Source organism: Podarcis bocagei (assembly GCF_964188305.1).
Source record: "Podarcis bocagei genome assembly, chromosome: 9".
Classification (NCBI taxonomy): domain Eukaryota; kingdom Metazoa; phylum Chordata; class Lepidosauria; order Squamata; family Lacertidae; genus Podarcis; species Podarcis bocagei.
The window spans coordinates 35,478,646-35,495,547 of NC_138134.1; the positions used below are offsets into that span (position 1 = coordinate 35,478,646).

A 16,902-nucleotide genomic window follows, 5' to 3' on the forward strand; every position below is an offset into this window, starting at 1 on the left:
ACTATGCTACCACTCAGTGGATTTGCAACAAAAAAAAATGAGAGGCACAAATACAAAATGGGTGACACCTGGCTTGAGAGCAGTACATGTGAAAAGGATCTAGGAGTCTTGGTTGACCACAAACTTGACATGAGCCAACAGTGTGACGCGGCAGCTAAAAAAGCCAATGCAATTCTGGGCTGCATCAATAGGAGTATAGCATCTAGATCAAGGGAAGTAATAGTGCCACTGTATTCTGCTCTGGTCAGACCTCACCTGGAGTACTGTGTCCAGTTCTGGGCACCACAGTTCAAGAAGGACACTGACAAACTGGAACGTGTCCAGAGGAGGGCAACCAAAATGGTCAAAGGCCTGGAAACGATGCCTTATGAGGAACGGCTAAGGGAGCTGGGCATGTTTAGCCTGGAGAAGAGGAGGTTAAGGGGTGATATGATAGCCATGTTCAAATATTTAAAAGGATGTCACATAGAGGAGGGAGAAAGGTTGTTTTCTGCTGCTCCAGAGAAGCGGACACGGAGCAATGGATCCAAACTACAAGAAAGAAGATTCCACCTAAACATTAGGAAGAACTTCCTGACAGTAAGAGCTGTTTGACAGTGGAATTTGCTGCCAAGGAGTGTGGTGGAGTCTCCTACTTTGGAGGTCTTTAAGCAGAGGCTTGACAACCATATGTCAGGAGTGCTCTGATGGTGTTTCCTGCTTGGCAGTGGGTTGGACTCGATGGCCCTTGTGGTCTCTTCCAACTCTATGATTCTATGATCAGATGTCGGATCCATTTCACTGAGCATCCTATTAGTCTCAGTGGCGAACCAGATACCCATTAGCAAAGCATCATTTATCTGTGCCAGGTAAAAATTGTAACACAGGTCCCTTTCCATACCCCTTATAGGCCCTGTCTGTTATGAAAAATTTGAAGATTCATGCTGTCATTTAGCTTCTTTGGTTCCCATTGTTTAAAGTCTTTATATTTTGGCTCCCTGATTTGTGTACATATATCCTGACATGGCTCTTTATACAATCATACCTCGGGTTACGAACACTATGGGTTGCGCGTTTTCAGGTTGCAGACTGCACCGAATCCGGAAGTACTGGAACAGGTTACTTCCGGGTTTCGGCGCTTGCGCATGCGCAGAAACACAAAATGACATAATGTGCATACGCAGAAGCACCAAATTGCATCATGCGTGTGTGCAGACGCAGCGCTTCAAGCTGCTTCAGGCTGCCTCCTGCACGGATCACGTTCGCAACCCGAGGAATGACTGTATAGTAATTATACAAGTCACGAATGCTTTTCAGTGCTTTCCCTGGGATCTAGTGTGAGTCTTAGACAACGACTGATGTTTGTAGGGGTCTCTTCAGCTAAAGAGAGATGTATAAATACTTTAAACTAATGTTGGCCTCTTCTGCTTATGCTAAGAAAATACTACCAGTAGAAATATGGGACTTACATTTCTCAAGCGAGGAGGTCATAGGTGGTGGTCCACTTCTGTCTGTTGAACCACAAGTTGGACAGCAGGGGTGTGGCCTTTCCGATGTTCTTGAACTGCAGCTTCCATCATCTCTGACCATTGGCTGCTGGCTGGGCCTGATGGGAGTCAAAGAACATCCAGAAAGCCACTTAGTTTCCTCATGCTTAGTCTGGAGGTCCCTATACAATCGTGCACTCTCTTCCTATCTCTCTCTCCCCCTCTCTCTGTGAGGCCTCCACTGTAGAAAAGGACCCAGGTTGAGCACGCTACTGAGAATATTGCTTGTTCTATTCTATTACCCCTTCCGATTGGCTCAGCAAGCCTTACAAGAACTAGTCACCCTATACAGGTGAGAGGTCTATATGGATATCTTGAAGCAAGCAGCTGACTCCTAGCATTGTGTATTTTCAATTGCTAAGATACAAAGAGATGGAATGAATGGTTGTTTTTGCTAACTGAGCACCCACTATGTCTATGATTCCGTCTTTCATAAAGCATATATTATTACTCTTGAAACACAGCCACCTTTAATTCATTCCAAAAGAAGCATTCTCAAATGGACGTTGACTGATTAAACAAGAAGTGCATTGCACAATATGGTAATTTGCAAAAAGATTTTCCCTCCCTCCCCGCCCACCTGCCGTGTGTCAGGTGTCATTCACCAGCCCTGCACATGCTTCTCTGACACATTCTTGTTTGAGTCAGCACTGTGCTTTTGAGACTTTGGCCTGAATAGCTGGATGACCGGCTGAAGCTGCTCACCAGCTCCGATCACATGTTATCAGTGAAACTTTTTCTGCTGCGTTTGTTTCCTTTCATTGTGTCCTCATGCTGACCATTTCCTGCCAATGTCCTTTAAGCAACGAACATACAGAGAAGATCAGGGTCAGTCCTCTCGCTGCTTAATCTTCACTCATGGATCGCAAAGATAATGTCTTTAGTAATAATAATAATAATAATAGGAAAAATAAGAATGACAACTTTCTCTTTCTGTGCGCTGCTTTCTAAAATGACTGGAAGAACTTCTATTAAGAACAACTGCTGAAATAATTTTTAACAATATCTGTCTTGGTTTTAATGTGCAGAATAGAATATGCAGAATAAGACCGCCTAGTATAGTGCACTGACATGGAAGCCAAGTACATTCAAATGTTGTCTAATATCTGAAGGAATGCCAACAGAATTTAATTTTTAATTTAAATAAATCTCTTTTGAAAGCCTTGCCGAACTGTGTATGGAGCATTCCAATCTAGTGTTCTCCACGCACTATGTCACATTCCCCCTGTATCATCATCATCATCAAAATATCTAGTTTATATAGCCTCATAGCAATCATTTATTAAATCAAAATAGGTCTCTGTCAAAGTGAATATTTTATTGATTGAACTAAAAAGTCATAATTTCTAGTCTTACTGTCTCATGATCATCTGTTCACCACTTAGCTGGCCAGATAAGACATGTAGAATAACTGTAGCCACTTATTACTTGCAGTTACTGGAATTTGGGCCTGCTTTATTTAACAGAAAGATAGATAATGGTCCTACTACAACCGTATGCCTGAGCAGCAGCCCTGTCTAGCAGTGCAAGGCAGATTATTGGTAACATAAATCCATTGTTTGGGTGGAGGAAAATAACTATAATCCGATCTTCTCTCCCCACATTCTACCCTCCTACCTCTGAATATATGGTTTGTGTTATTGCCAGTAATCCGACTGTTGTGCACAGCCAGGCTGTGGTTGCTGGACGAGCCTTTCTGGAATCAGGAATTCTGCACACAGTGAATCCTTAGAGCTATCTATGCGGCCTCAGTTGGATCACAGTGAATATGCGCATTTGAGCACATAGCTGCCCAATACTGTAGCTTTCCTACTGATTATTCAAGTATCTTAATTTGCTAGCTATCAACCCAGCTTATAAACAGGGTAACAGCATCATAATCTTGTTCAAGAGAGAATGTGCTACACAAATTCTTCCTGAGCAAGAAGTACTTGTTTTGTACTCTACCAGGAAAGAGCAGGGCGAACACTGATGCACATCAGCACATGCAGTTTCATAGATAGATCCCCAGGCTTCATATGACATTTGATGTCAACTGCTGAGGTTGCACAGGACATTTGGCATCTTTCTTTCTTTTTTAACTTGGCAGGCAAGGCTGTGGAAACGAATCAGTACACAATGGCTTCGAAATCCCTAAAGCTTATTCACCCAAGAATAAAAGCCATTTCAGTATCCAGCACGATCTAAATTGTATAGAGAGCTAAGGAGGTGAGAGGTGGGACCAGGTGGATCCAACAGAAAGGGAGGGGCCAGAGAATGCACTCTCAGTCTCTCCTGCACACAATTGAAACTGCACGGGGGTTTCATGCTTGAACAGGGCTATAAAATAAGAGTGGCAGAAAGTGGCCATTCCCAGGTAAAATCTCTCTGGGAAAAGATTCAGAAAGGTGCATACAGGAGGCTCCCTGCTTCACATAAAGGGTGTTCATATGTTACAGTCCATGAGAGTACAATCAAGGCATCTGTGTAAACAAGTTGTAGATCTGTACACTCACACAGTTACTCACATGTAGCATTCAATCAGGGTACAGTCTGTGTAGGTAGTAGCTGAGCGATACAAATCAACAAGTGTACACTTTTCCACACAAACACTTGTACCTGTGAAGAGACAGCTTGTGCTTGTGTTCAGAGTAATGTGTGAACAAACCTTCAATCACCCTCCAATCTATGGAGGTTGAAGAGAAAAACAAGTGGTGCTGGCTGAATTAGGGTTGTTCTCATTGCCCCCTCACACGTTTGCTATGTGCAGTGTGACTCTGTGTGTGTGTGTGTGTGTGTGTGTGTGTGTGTGTGTGTGCGTGTGCGTGTGTGTGCGTGTGTGTGTGTGTAGTCACCTGAGCTCCAAGCATGCCGCCTGACCTTACCAGAGAACTAGGCCAATGTGAATGCTAGAAAATCTTACACATAATTCCAATCTCAGGTGCCCTGCCAAATATTTTTCCATAACGGTTGGCAAGTATACAGAAGCAATCAGCATATCATTTAACATAAAGCAGAGGGAGACTTGCAGAGATGTTTATTCAGAGGTGCTCTTAGGGAGATACGCTCCTTAAGTATGCTCCTACTGGGCTCACAGTCTCCTTATCTCTCATCTTGTCAATTGCACTGACAAGTGAGGATCGAGGGGAGCTCCCATAAGCTCCTTTGTACCTTTCGCAGCTCTTCCCCAAGCTGCCTGCTCTGCTCAGGCCGACCACCCACAGACATAGACATCACTTCCCACTGGCAACCTGCCAGGCAGCAAACAATCAGCCACACCACCATATTAGTCTCTGTACACACACACAGAGAGAGAGACACACCGCCCTCACATAACTCCAAACCAAAGGAGGCAAGAGCCTAGAAGAGCCCAGCTTTCCAGATGATAGGTGCCACAGGTTTCTAGCAGCCTAGATGTCTACACTGGGAAGCTCCTCCTTCTTGCTCGCGCTAGGCCCCACAGAAGTCTCAGATTTGCCCTTTGTGTGCCGTATGTGTGGCTTACGTATCTTAGATCAATTGAAGTGTCCTTAGTACTGGAATTATTAGGAATGGGTGTGTTGTGGTGGAGGGCAGGCAGGCGACACTCTTCCTTGGAAGCGGCATCATTAACATCTTGAATGGAACAAGTCATTTGACGCTAAGCCAAAAGGAAACTGCTTCCTCTCATAAAATTATAGTTTCCTGGTAGACAGAGTGTTACCCACAAGACTGCTTGCTTGCAGTCCTCCTGTTTGGAGTTCATCTGAAGCCAATTGCGCAGAGAATTCTTTCCAGCTGTGTTTGGCATTATCTCTAAACCGATCGGTGAATTTGGTCCTGCAATGATCATTAAAAATCTAAGAAAATGTAAAGTAGTTTTTGGGGACCGCCACTCATGTTACAGAAACTTTGGCCTGGCTTATACATCACACTAAGACCAACCATGGCTTGGCACAAATGTGTGATTGTGGCCTGTTTCCCCATTCAAGTAGACAGGTCCACATGAAGCCCCTTCCCATCTCAGCATTATCCTTGATTTACTCCTATTTAAATGTGCCAACCCCAATGGCTGGAAATTTCAAATTTGGAAAACCACGGATATAAAGGTCCCAGACATCACTGGACTGGGGGCGGTCCACATTTTGTTCTGGAGTGGACAAGTCCTAAGAGTCAACTACCTGTTGAACTGACTTCTGTACATGGGAGGGGAGGGGACACCATCTTGTCCTTTGCCTCAGAAAATGTCAACAGCTGACCCTGCACACTTCCCGGGCCAAGGCATTTGTTTGTTTGTTTGTTTGTTTGTTTGTTTGTTTGTTTGTTTAAAAATGTGTCTATACCACTAATTCATATAAAACAGTAAGGCAGTACACAGCAAGATATAACATAAGACATGCAACACCATAAGAACAATACAAAATAATCACTAAAATGATTGGCTAAGCATTAACTTAAAGCAGCTGCACAAGCCTAGGGGCATAAAAGTCTTTAAGAGATGCCCCAAAGTCAATAGGGATGATGCCATTATATACCTTTCAAGGTGTGTTATAACTGGCTGCAGAGCTGGTCAGGATGTGATTCTCTATTTCGCCAGTGGGAATAGAGAGTAAGGAACATGGGTGCCATTTTGAATAAAATATTTCGGGGGGGTGCAGGTAAGACCCGCCCTGTGTAATGGATCACATGATGCAATGCACGCACACACCATTTGAATGGGAATGCCCATCAACTCCACATGGGCCTGGCCCCCTCAAATATTTTATTATGGGGGCCAAAACCTCCACGGCCCCTAGGGGCTGTGTCTTCTATGGGAAGGACACAGCAGTTGTCTGGGACTTCCTTTGAACCCAGTTTTTTACTAATACCACTTATTTTAGTAGCAAAATGTTCCACCACTATCAGGTGTAGGGCTGAACCCTGAGAGAGCACAGAATTCTGGCTTAACCTTCCCCCCAGTACCATTTCATGTTCCTCCTTAGGCAAGCAGAGTCCAGACCTCCCATGGGCGCATGGTTATTACCTCACCGGCAGCATGGTGCCCCAACAGGACAAGAGGCTTTAAAAAGGCAAAAGATTTATACGATCTGAAGAGAAACCAGAGTATAGAGGCTTTAAAAGCAATCCTACCCTGCCCAGGGAGTTTACCTCAAGGTTAGGATCACTTCCGCCAGCTTTCCACAGGCAACTGTCAAAAAGAGAAAAAAGGGGGGGGGAGCTGTTACAAAAAAACTTTTTTAAAAAATATAAAGAAGTTTTTACCTTCCTGGCTTTTTCTTATTGCTGAGAGTTAGATTTTAGTTTTATCTTTGTGGAACATAAACAAAGATTCGGTATCTCATCTGGATTAGTTTCACAGCTTTTCTTCTAATCAAAAAACTTGGTGACCTGCTTAAAATACAATCTCGGCAGAGTTTTCTTTGGCCTGTCTGCCTCTCTCTTGACTTGACACCAGCAAGATCAAGCCATGGAAGACTGTCAGCACAAGGGATATCCTTTCAAAAACAGGACACAGTTTTCTACTTTTTATTGTTAAGCATTTTTAAAAAACAAAATGTTCCTTTTCTCCCTCTGCCTTCAATATTCTGGATTTTTTTCATTTATACCAAGAGATGACAAGCTGGTATTGTTGGTTATTGCAAGGGAGCAATGATTTATTCATAATTTATTGGGCTGATAAATTCATTTTAATCTGTACAAACTGTCTGTTTGAAAATAACCCAGAGCTTCTGAAAAGCACAAAGCACTCCAAGTTCAAAACTTGCCATAGACTTGTGTAAATAAAATGTACCCAGATAATTTTAGAGCACAAACAAATCCTGACTTCAGAAATGAACGCAGATGTTCCTTTTTGACATATACATATCTGCAGCTTCATCATTTCTTTACATTAGGCATGGGGAACTTCTGGTCCTCCAGATGTAGTTGGACTCCAACTCCCATCAGCACCAACCACTGGCTATGCTGGCTGGGCCTTATGGGAGTTCATGTTCACATCTGAAGGGCCACAGATACCTCTCAACCTGGATTTACATACATGTATGCTAGTGGGCAGTCTTAATTTTCCTTGTTGTTTGTGACACTGAAGCCTCTCAATGAATGTCACTTGGTTTCCTTACCTAATCTGATCCTTCTAGCATCACTCTTTAATTAGAATGCCAGTTAGTCATTTGCACATTTGGTCTACTATTACCCATGTTGATGTAACCAAGTCCATAGACTGTATGTATCTCAATAGTCTCTAGACTGTATGTATCTCAATAGTGTTCTTTTTCTCCTCTGTTGGATACACGAAAGCTTTCCTCCGTTGTTTCTGGAGTCTGGACTCCATCAGCATTTTAGTGTGAGCTGCTCCTAATATATACATTTTTGTATACAGTTTCCCCTAATATAATGTATTTTTGCACGTAATTTTCACCAATCCATTTTTATGCTCACTTTACTCCATCAAATGTATACTTGTATCTTTATGCATCGTTTGAGAAGTGCATTGATAAATTCAGAAAAGTGCCATTTTGGAAGGATGGCTGTGTTTCTGTTCTCAGATTGTTCCAGAATTGGGTAAATTTACCTTTACATGTGATACAAATCAAATTTCTCCTCCAACCCTAATTGTAACCACTAATAATCGATGATGGAGCTGGTGGGCTGGTGGTGACTGGAGCTTCTGGTTCCTCCAGACTTGTACACCACTTACCAGCCACTACTGAAGCCCAGGCCATCTGCACTTCATTTCAGTAATTAAAGTGGTGTCACAGAATATAACTTGCTTTGTTAACAGTTGGAGAAGACAGTTGCAAAAGTTTTAAAGTATGTAACCAAATTAGTGCCTGTAATTTAATTCAGATGGCCTGAACTGACACTGTACTACAAATTTATAGAAGGAATAAAAGTACTCACGCACAATTAAAGTGAGAGTTACTATGTTATTTTCAACTGAATCAAGGAAGAAGTATCGGAAGAACAAGAGTCTTTGGTTAAGATCTTGCTGATCGCAGCCAGAGTAGTTTGGGCTCAAGAAGTGGAAAGAGTCTCTGGTTCCAGCTGGATGAGAAAGGCTATGGAAATGTCTTCAATTAACAGAAATGGACCAATTGGCTGGTTTGATTTACAAGAGGAATGGTATGTTTTATAATTTGTTGGGAGGTGGGCGTTTGCGAATTATTGTAATGCAAATTTTTGAAAGGTAAGACCCGAAAGACATTTATTCGTGCAAAGTATTATTTGTGCATATTTTGAAGTGTGTGTGTGTGTGTGTGTGTGTATGGGCGGAGTTACTCCATGCATGAAGAGCTGCACAGAATAAGGCAGGAAGGCAGGAATGCTAGTCGGAAACAAATGAGCAGGAAAGAAATGAACTTGTGAAGAAAATAAATAGGCTAATATGAGAAAATCCCCTGTGTAAGAAAATACGCTTGTGCTAATTTCAAATTGGCTCCAAAAGAAAATACTGGAGAACAGGAGGGTAGATAGAAAATACCTTCAGGCTTTCAAAAGAACATCTGGGAGCTCAAAGCTGCTGTGGAGGCAGGGGCATACACCTGTCCCACCCATGTCCCCAAGTCCCTCCTCTCCCAACAAACAAGATCTGGCTGACTGCTATAAGAACATAAGGCAGAACTTCTGACCTGATTCAGCCGATTCTGATGTTGTTACGACACAGCCGTGTGGCCACATAGCCACATAACCCACCAAGTTAGTCTGCAGTCTTCGGGAGCCATGGAGAATGCTGACCTGCCCCCCAGAGTCAAAGTACAATTACAGTATAGTTGGATTTTGTACATGGAAGAGGGCGAGGCAGCAAAATATCAGGTCAGCTCTAAGTGACTGTACCCTTGCTTGCAGTTGTCTGGATGAAGCTGCTGATTCAAAACTACTGCAAAATCCAAGAACAAAACTCATTTTGCTGATTTGTCAGTGGCTGCCTCCCATTATGGCATTTTAGTTGCATAAAAAGCAATGGAACCATTATATATATATATATATATATATATATATATATATATATATATATGAGAGAAGGATCAGAAATGTGGCTTTGAGATGGGAACTGCAGTGTAAGATTTCTCTCTTCTTTTGTTGGGAAATAGCCAGTGGCAGTTGGTTATCCTAGTAACGTCTCAGTGTTCTGAGATTCACCCAAAAGGAATGTTCATATTCCTTAGAGACTGTTAGGGGAATCAAGCAATGGAGAAAAGGTGCTGTTTTATAGTGAACAGTCAATACTGAAAAGAAAGTTCATCCCAAAATCCTCTGATACTTGTCACATTCACTTACCGTATCTTTCGCCCTATAGGACGCACTTTTTCCCCTCCAAAAATGAAGGGGAAATGTGTGTGCATCCTATGGGGCGAATGCAGGCTTTCGCTGAAGCCTGGAGAGCGAGAGGGGTCGGTGCGCACCGACCCCTCTCGCTCGCCAGGCTTCGCGCACCTCTCCGCAAGCAGCGGGAGCCCGGCGCTGGGCTCCCGCTGCTTGCAGAGAGTTGCCCGCGCGCTGAGCTCAGCACGTCCAGGCTTCGCGGACCTCTCTGCAAGCAGCGGGAGCCAGCGCTGGGCTCCCATGGCTTGCAGAGAGCTGCCTGTTTGGGGGCTGGGGGCGGGGGAAGCTCGGGCTTCCCCCGCCTCAGCCCCGCGCTTGGGGGGAAAATAATTTTTTCCCCTTTATTTCCCCCCCAAAAAACTAGGTGCGCCTTATGGGACGGTGCATCCTATAGGGCGAAAAATATGGTATTTATTTATTGTCCAGATAGTCCCAGATAAGTTGCAGTGTAAAATACTGGTATATGGTGCAGTTGCAGTATACTGTTATATGGTAGATATATTTCTATGTGAGCAAAACATACAAGAGAACATGAGCATTTTTATTGGATGTGAAGTGATAACTGAATGTTGACCTATTAGTGTGAATGTCAAAAACCAACAGTTGTGTAAAGTTGTGTAAATATCTTTCCTACAGTTGAATGAGACATGAAACAGGAATTAAATGCTAGCATTTATTGACAGGCGGCCTTGCTCAAATGTTTTTCTGTTCCTTGATTCCTGGGAAGACATCCTGGGTCTCTTGATGGAAAATTTGCTTCAATTTCATGTTTGGTGGAAGTTTTAGAAAGGTCAGCTTTTCAGATCAAGAACAGAGAAGACCATGAAGAGGGAATTTAGTCGTGTCTCCTCTTCCTCTGCCTCTTGAGACCATGGGACCTGTGACCTGGAAAAGGAGACAGAAAACACCATCAGTACTTAATATGCTTAATAACCTGAATGCTCCTTCAGAAGTAAATCACATTTTTATGAGTGGAGGCTGCCACCTGCCCTATTTGTTACAGAACTGTAGCACCCCTCTAGTTTAAGTGATGCACAAAAGTCTTCACCTCTCTTTGTTTTCCCAGGCTGTCTCCTTTTTCCTCCAGATCCACCTCCATGACGTCTCTTTTGTGGCTTTCTGCGGTGGCAACGGGTCATGCTCCTGATTGGTCTGAATTTTGCCATGTCTGTTACTGTGCTTCCCCTTTGAGCTCTTAGCACCCGCCTTGATGGGCCTTTCAGAGGTTGTGAACTGTAGTGGCACCACTTGGCTTTCCACACCCCTCCCCTGGAAACTAGTGACCAAGTCTAACAAAGGCTGATGATGTATCAGGTCAACTCAGTTGTGATGAAATACAATGGGTGAACCCTTATATGGAGATCTGTATTCTGTCCACATGATTGACCATATAAGGGAAATTACAGTAGCACTATCATTGACTTAAGAGTCATTAACTCAGTAGAGTTCACAAAAACCTCTAGGAAAAATCCTAAATGTTATATTAAAACCCACAAAGGTTTGAAATCCTCATATTGCCCCTTCCTTATGTTTTTGTCTGCCACCAGGAAAATCATAGAAAGAACAAATAACTTATTTTAATAGCTGACATAAAATAGGGAATTTTCCACCTGTATTTTGGAGTTTTGAAAGGATATTAATACAAAAGGTAGTTGAAACATTTATAGGTGGGAAAACTCCACATTTTTCTATTTAAGGTGAATTTATGTGAATTGTATACTAAGGTGGTGATGTAAAAATAATGTTGAGATTTTGTTTAAAATGCCATCCCATGGGTGACAGAATACAGCACAAATTTTATATGAAAACTACGTGTGAAACCATGGAGTAAAATTTATCTGTCTTTTATGTGCCTGTATTAGAAAAAGGGGGGTCCATTGATTGCCAGATTCCCCCTGAAGAGAGAGTCTGCCCATGCGGGCATATGTGCCTGAAGATTTACCCAACTATTTACTTGTTTGCCCAATTTATGAGGACTTATGAACAGCCTTGTCCAAATATTTAAATCTCTCAGGTGACAGATCAATGGGGTACCTGAATATTTTTTTATTAGGGGCAGGTCACCTTAGCATTTCTGAAAAGGTAGCTTGTTTCGCCCTTGTGTCATTAGTTATTAAATCTCCAAAAATATTCCAAAACATTTATTGTCCTATACACTTTCTTTCCCAACACAAAATTTCTTCTTGACTTTCCTGATGTTTTTCCTTTAGAGTTGCACCTAGAAAGAGGTTTGTGGGAATGACAAGTTAATTTATTCAGGGGAGCAAATATTTATTTCACCCAATACCCAGTTTTAATTGTATTTTGTTTTATGTGTGTCTTGCTTTGTAATGGCTTTTGCTACAAAAAACAGCAGAAAAATTCATACAATGTCTTATCCCAATGCAGTGGGGGTTCAGCTAAAATATTATGCTTGGAGTATCTTGTTAGAAAGCAGGATAAAAATGTTTTAACACAGTAATTGGAGTTACAGTTTTATGAAAACACAGTGTAGCCAGATACCAGATATATTTACCAATTTTAATTCATATTGTACCAAAACTCCAGAAACCTCAGTAAAGTGAATTTCTTTATCTAAGAGGGCTTACTAATGTGAATTGTCTCTCATATTTAAAAGAATTTACAAACCACATTTTAAAAAATAAAAAATAAAAATGTCTACAGCATTAAAACAATGTCATTAAAACAAAATTACAACGCAAAAACCAGTAAAACAGTGGCCTAGAAGCATATACAGTGGTACCTCAGGTTAAGTACTTAATTCGTTCTGGAGGTCCATACTTAACCTGAAACTGTTCTTAACCTGAAGCACCACTTTAGCAAATGAGGCCTCCCACTGCTGCTGCGCCGCCGGAGAATGATTTCTGTTCTCATCCTGAAGCAAAGTTCTTAACTTGAAGCACTATTTCTGGGTTAGCGGAGTCTGCAACCTGAAGCGTATGTAACCTGAAGCGTATGTAACCCGAGGTACTACTGTAAAAGAATTTAGGGGAACTTGGAGAAATGAAGACTGATCTTATGGGTCAGGGAAAGCTTGGGTAAAAACATGTCTTTACAAGATGTCTGAAGCAACTGATGGACAAGATGGTCCCCCAAATAATATGAGCCCATTTGTTCTAGTGCCAGCCAGGTTTTGTGCTCTCATTTCCCACCGTCACCACCACCTTAAAATACATCAGTGACATAATCCAAAGACAATGATGAAAATAAAACTGAACTTTCTTTTTCGGTGAGATTTCCATGTTCTTCTGGCTGTTCATTAGCAATGTGTCCTTTCTCCGAGATTGTGATTTCCTTTTTCTATCTTGCTGCCTCTTCCTTCAATAACTTGAAATCACTCCATTTCAGAATGCAGGATACAAATGGAACCTCTCTATGCCATAGCTCAGCCCTACCAGTCAACAGTGCACAGACTCAGCTATACAGCTGCAAATGAAACGCTTTAAGTGTGTTGTAAAATACAATATACAAATGTGACACTAGGTTGTGACAGTAAGCTATGGCAAATTCAATGTTTTTTTAAGCTTTTTTAAAAACGCATTTTTACAGTGTTCTTTTATATGTGTGTAGATTCCACCCACATCAGTCTCACTGCTGTGGTGACCTCGCCTGTGCTCCATAGGATATTGGCAGTGCTAAAGTTTAGAAGTATTACCTGCATTCTATTACTGATTTTTTTTGGGGGGGGGGAGTGTAGCAAAGTTTTGACAGTTGTGAGTTTGCCCATACCTTAAGGTATTAAAGTATTAAATAAGCTGATCCTATGTGTGTCCAATCAGTAGTCGCATTCCACAGTGTTCAATGGAAACTTACTCCCAAGTAGGTGTAGAACTGTGGCTTTAGGATACAACCTTGCTTATTCAGTATTCGGGAGCATTGCAGACCTACTGCCCCACTGTACCTCTGTGCTGAAGAGCATGTTTTAAAGCAGGTAGATCAACATCTCTTATTTTTGTTACCTTCCCTATTCCTTCCCACAGTGTGCCCTATTGAATGAAACAAAGAGGCAAATAAAATGTCCAATGTTTTATTGACAGGTGGTTTGTTCAAATTGTTTCAGCCTCCTTGATGGTGGGGAAGTCATCCTGGGTGTTTCTGAGAACGTTTTGTGTCTTTTTTGTTCTGTTTCGCAGGTGCTCCAGAGTCAAGCAGTGTGGGGAATCAGGGGATGCCAGAGACGATGAAGAGGGACTTTTATTTAGACCTTCTTGTGTCGTCTCCTCCTCCTCCTGTGACCTCCCTTTTTACCTAGACAAACACAGAAAATAAAAACACTGTCACTTCCTATGCCTCTGTTATGGTACAAAACAGCCATTACTACACAGCCATTTTATTACATATTTTTCCAAACGTGTACTTTACAGCTCCCTACCTTTCCCTTTCCTGCCACGTCGCCGTCCGTGTTTCTTTCCACCTTTACCACCATGTCGCCGGTGGCGGCGGCGGCGACTGAGGCTTCTGCTCCGGCTGCGTCTGAATCTTGCCATTTCAGATGGTGTCTTTTGTCTTTCAAGCTCTTTGCAGCTGGAGCACCACCTGCTCTTGATGGGCCTTTGAGAGCTTAAGGCTTGAGCTGGCCATCACTGGCTTTTTTATAGCCAGAAGACAATGGCCAATGACACGTTACCCAACTGTGATGTAATACAATGGATGACCTTTGCATGCAGCCAGCCAAGAACCAGGTTTGCATATATGGCCAATTTATCCAGCAAGGAAGTTTCAGCATCCACTCACCTGTCCTTGATCCCATATTCCTTGATCCCCAAAAGGATCTGCATGCCTTATTACATGCTACTTTCTAGTGATGAAAGAGAAATTCAATGCTGTTCTCATTTGAAAGTGGACTTATCAAACACACACTTCACAATGTGTGACCAAAGCACAAGCATATTTTGAAATGATCACTTCTCCAAATTTTGCACTGCAGATCTTCAGCCAAAAAACTCCGTACAGAAATCCATATACTAATTGAAAATAACATGTAAAACTGAATTATACTAAGGGACATTGCAAAAAAGTGTCCATTAAAGAAAGTGCATATATGTGTGTGTATTAGGAGACATTTTCTCTAAAATGCTGGTGAATTTTTATGAGTGGATTAAGAAAAAAATCACAAACTGATGTGGACATGTGGAGAACTGAACTTAGAACTGGAAAAATAAGAAATGGAGAGGAACCAACATTGACAGATTAATTCATCCTTATTTTCTACAGTTGCCCACTGAAACCTCTGCATACACCCAAATTATGTTCACTGTTTTCATTTAAATTATGTTTTCATTTAAAAGTATGAGATGTCTTGACCAATCATCAAAAAGCATGCAATGATTGATGAATATATGTTGCGAGCAGAAGACCTCTCTCTGATCTGACCATTTGTGTAGAAAGAAAACTTTGCCAACACAAAAAATAAATGTTCATAAACTTTACTTGTGGAACTCAGTTTAAACGTTACCATACCTGTTACATTTTGTATTTCCATCTACATTGCTCTAATATAATACAGTTTTACATGTGAGTACTTTAGGACTAACACGGAACAGACTTGTAGCTCAGAAATGTTTTTATTCATATATATTCTAGGTTGGCTAGTTAAGGCAACCCTCCAATCCATGTTTTGGAGGATTAAAAAATGAGCCAAGGCAATCTCTTGGGGGAAGGACCTCAGCTCAATTGTAGATCACACAATTTGCAACCAAATTATCTAATCCCTGGAATATCATGGTAGAACTGGGAACAACCCTGTCTGGAGCCTTGGAGAGGTGTTTATTTAATGTAGAGATGCTATTCGGCTCTAACTCCCAACAGCTCCAGCTAACATGACGAGTGGTCAGAGATGGGAGTTGTAGTCCAAAAATATATGCATGGAGGGCCACATGTTCCTTATCCTTGCCTTAATGCTTTACTTGCTAAGATATCTGTATCATGCAGTCTGCTGTAGGATAGTGGCTAAGAGCATCAATTTTCACTTTAACTGAAATAGGTAGTCTCAAACTCTATTCTTTCCTTTTCAGCAAACATAAGGAATAATCCATGGCATTGTAATACTGAAGCTTGAGATTTGAGTCCCAGAATATTCACAAGACTTATGTTCTAGCCTGAAGGTTCAAACATTTTTAAGCTTCACTTGAGGTAGATTTTCCGTCAGCAAAGGAAATCCTACTGGCACCATGAGTATGTATTGGAGATAACTTGAAATGTGTTATCACTTACATAACAGCCACATATGAAAAGAATGTGGGGTGTCAAACCATGTTTGGCCATTTTTATTAGTCAAAGCTGATTTCTCAAAGTCGATGAATGTGTGGAATTGTTTGATTGGGAAATGATTGCTTCCAAGATTATTTACATTTGGGATGTTGTTTTTTAAAAAAAACTGTCTTAACTATACATGAATTAGTGAAGCTGCACTAATTAACACACCCTCTCCATTTTTAAGCCGATGGGTTAGTTCCGAATGCTTGTTGTTGCTTCAGTTTTCTGTACACCTTATACCTTGAATGTGTGCCCTGAGGGGTTAAGTAACTGATGTTGATAATGCTTTTGAGTTAGTTCCAACTGCTTTTATATTTGTAAATAAGAAAACGACAAGATAAACCTCCCACCCTCTTTCTCATTTATACCACTGGAATTTGAAATGTGTACTGGGAGCCAAGCTGACAGCTTTCAGATCACCCAGGATGGAAAAACCTGAGTTGCCCACTGCTGTTTTCTAAGAATATTACTGTAACATCAACATCTATAATTTTGCTTTCCTGCGTACAACTTTCCCCACAAAAAGCATGGACTCAAAAAAATGAAATGTCAGCATTTATTGACAGGTGGCAAGTTTCAAATTGTTTCAGGCTCCCTGGTTCTTGGACATTCTTCCATTTTTTTGGTTTTTGTTTCAAGGGGTGGTTTCGTTTGGCTTTGTTTTTCACTGGAGGCTTTGCTGAGGTGAATGACCCGGAATCAAGGGCAGAGGACACAGGAAAGGGAGTCATTTAGTGTCTTCTTCCTCTCCCTCTTCTGCGACGACCTTTCCCCCTTCCTGGAAATAAACATAACAAGCACCAGTTATTTAATGTAACCCATTAGACCTGTGGTATATAGT

The 16,902-nt window shown here is 41.6% G+C and overlaps 1 protein-coding gene and 2 long non-coding RNA genes across 38 annotated transcripts in view; all 3 read right to left on the reverse strand.

Moving 5' to 3' along the window:
- The window catches only part of LOC308595143 (uncharacterized protein), a gene marked incomplete at its 5' end in the record, with an annotated part of 114,104 nt that overhangs the window by 31,630 nt on the left and 65,572 nt on the right, over positions 1-16,902 (reverse strand). For 10 of the 36 annotated variants that reach the window (XR_014011771.1, XR_014011772.1, XR_014011773.1 and 7 more), the window contains one exon: positions 16,604-16,839. Coding sequence is in view for 10 of the 36 variants with exons in the window: in XM_081209161.1 (XP_081065287.1) it covers positions 1,467-1,585; positions 5,209-5,324; positions 6,633-6,672 (275 nt within the window). Of the gene's footprint in view, positions 1-1,448; positions 1,586-2,106; positions 2,125-2,231; positions 2,323-3,473; positions 3,587-5,208; positions 5,325-6,446; positions 6,465-6,614; positions 6,673-8,384; positions 8,626-9,112; positions 9,319-16,603; positions 16,840-16,902 lie in introns of those variants that run through there. The other 26 variants (XM_081209161.1, XM_081209160.1, XM_081209153.1 and 23 more) reach the window with 15 other exon arrangements.
- Positions 10,466-12,495, reverse strand: LOC308594822. Its single transcript, XR_014011638.1, has 2 exons — positions 10,855-12,495; positions 10,466-10,691 (listed from the first exon to the last, which is right to left on the reverse strand). It is a non-coding gene; the product is annotated as an uncharacterized lncRNA (long non-coding RNA).
- On the reverse strand, positions 13,820-16,262 carry LOC308595164. The gene is made up of 2 exons (XR_014011821.1): positions 14,179-16,262; positions 13,820-14,054 (listed from the first exon to the last, which is right to left on the reverse strand). It is a non-coding gene; the product is annotated as an uncharacterized lncRNA (long non-coding RNA).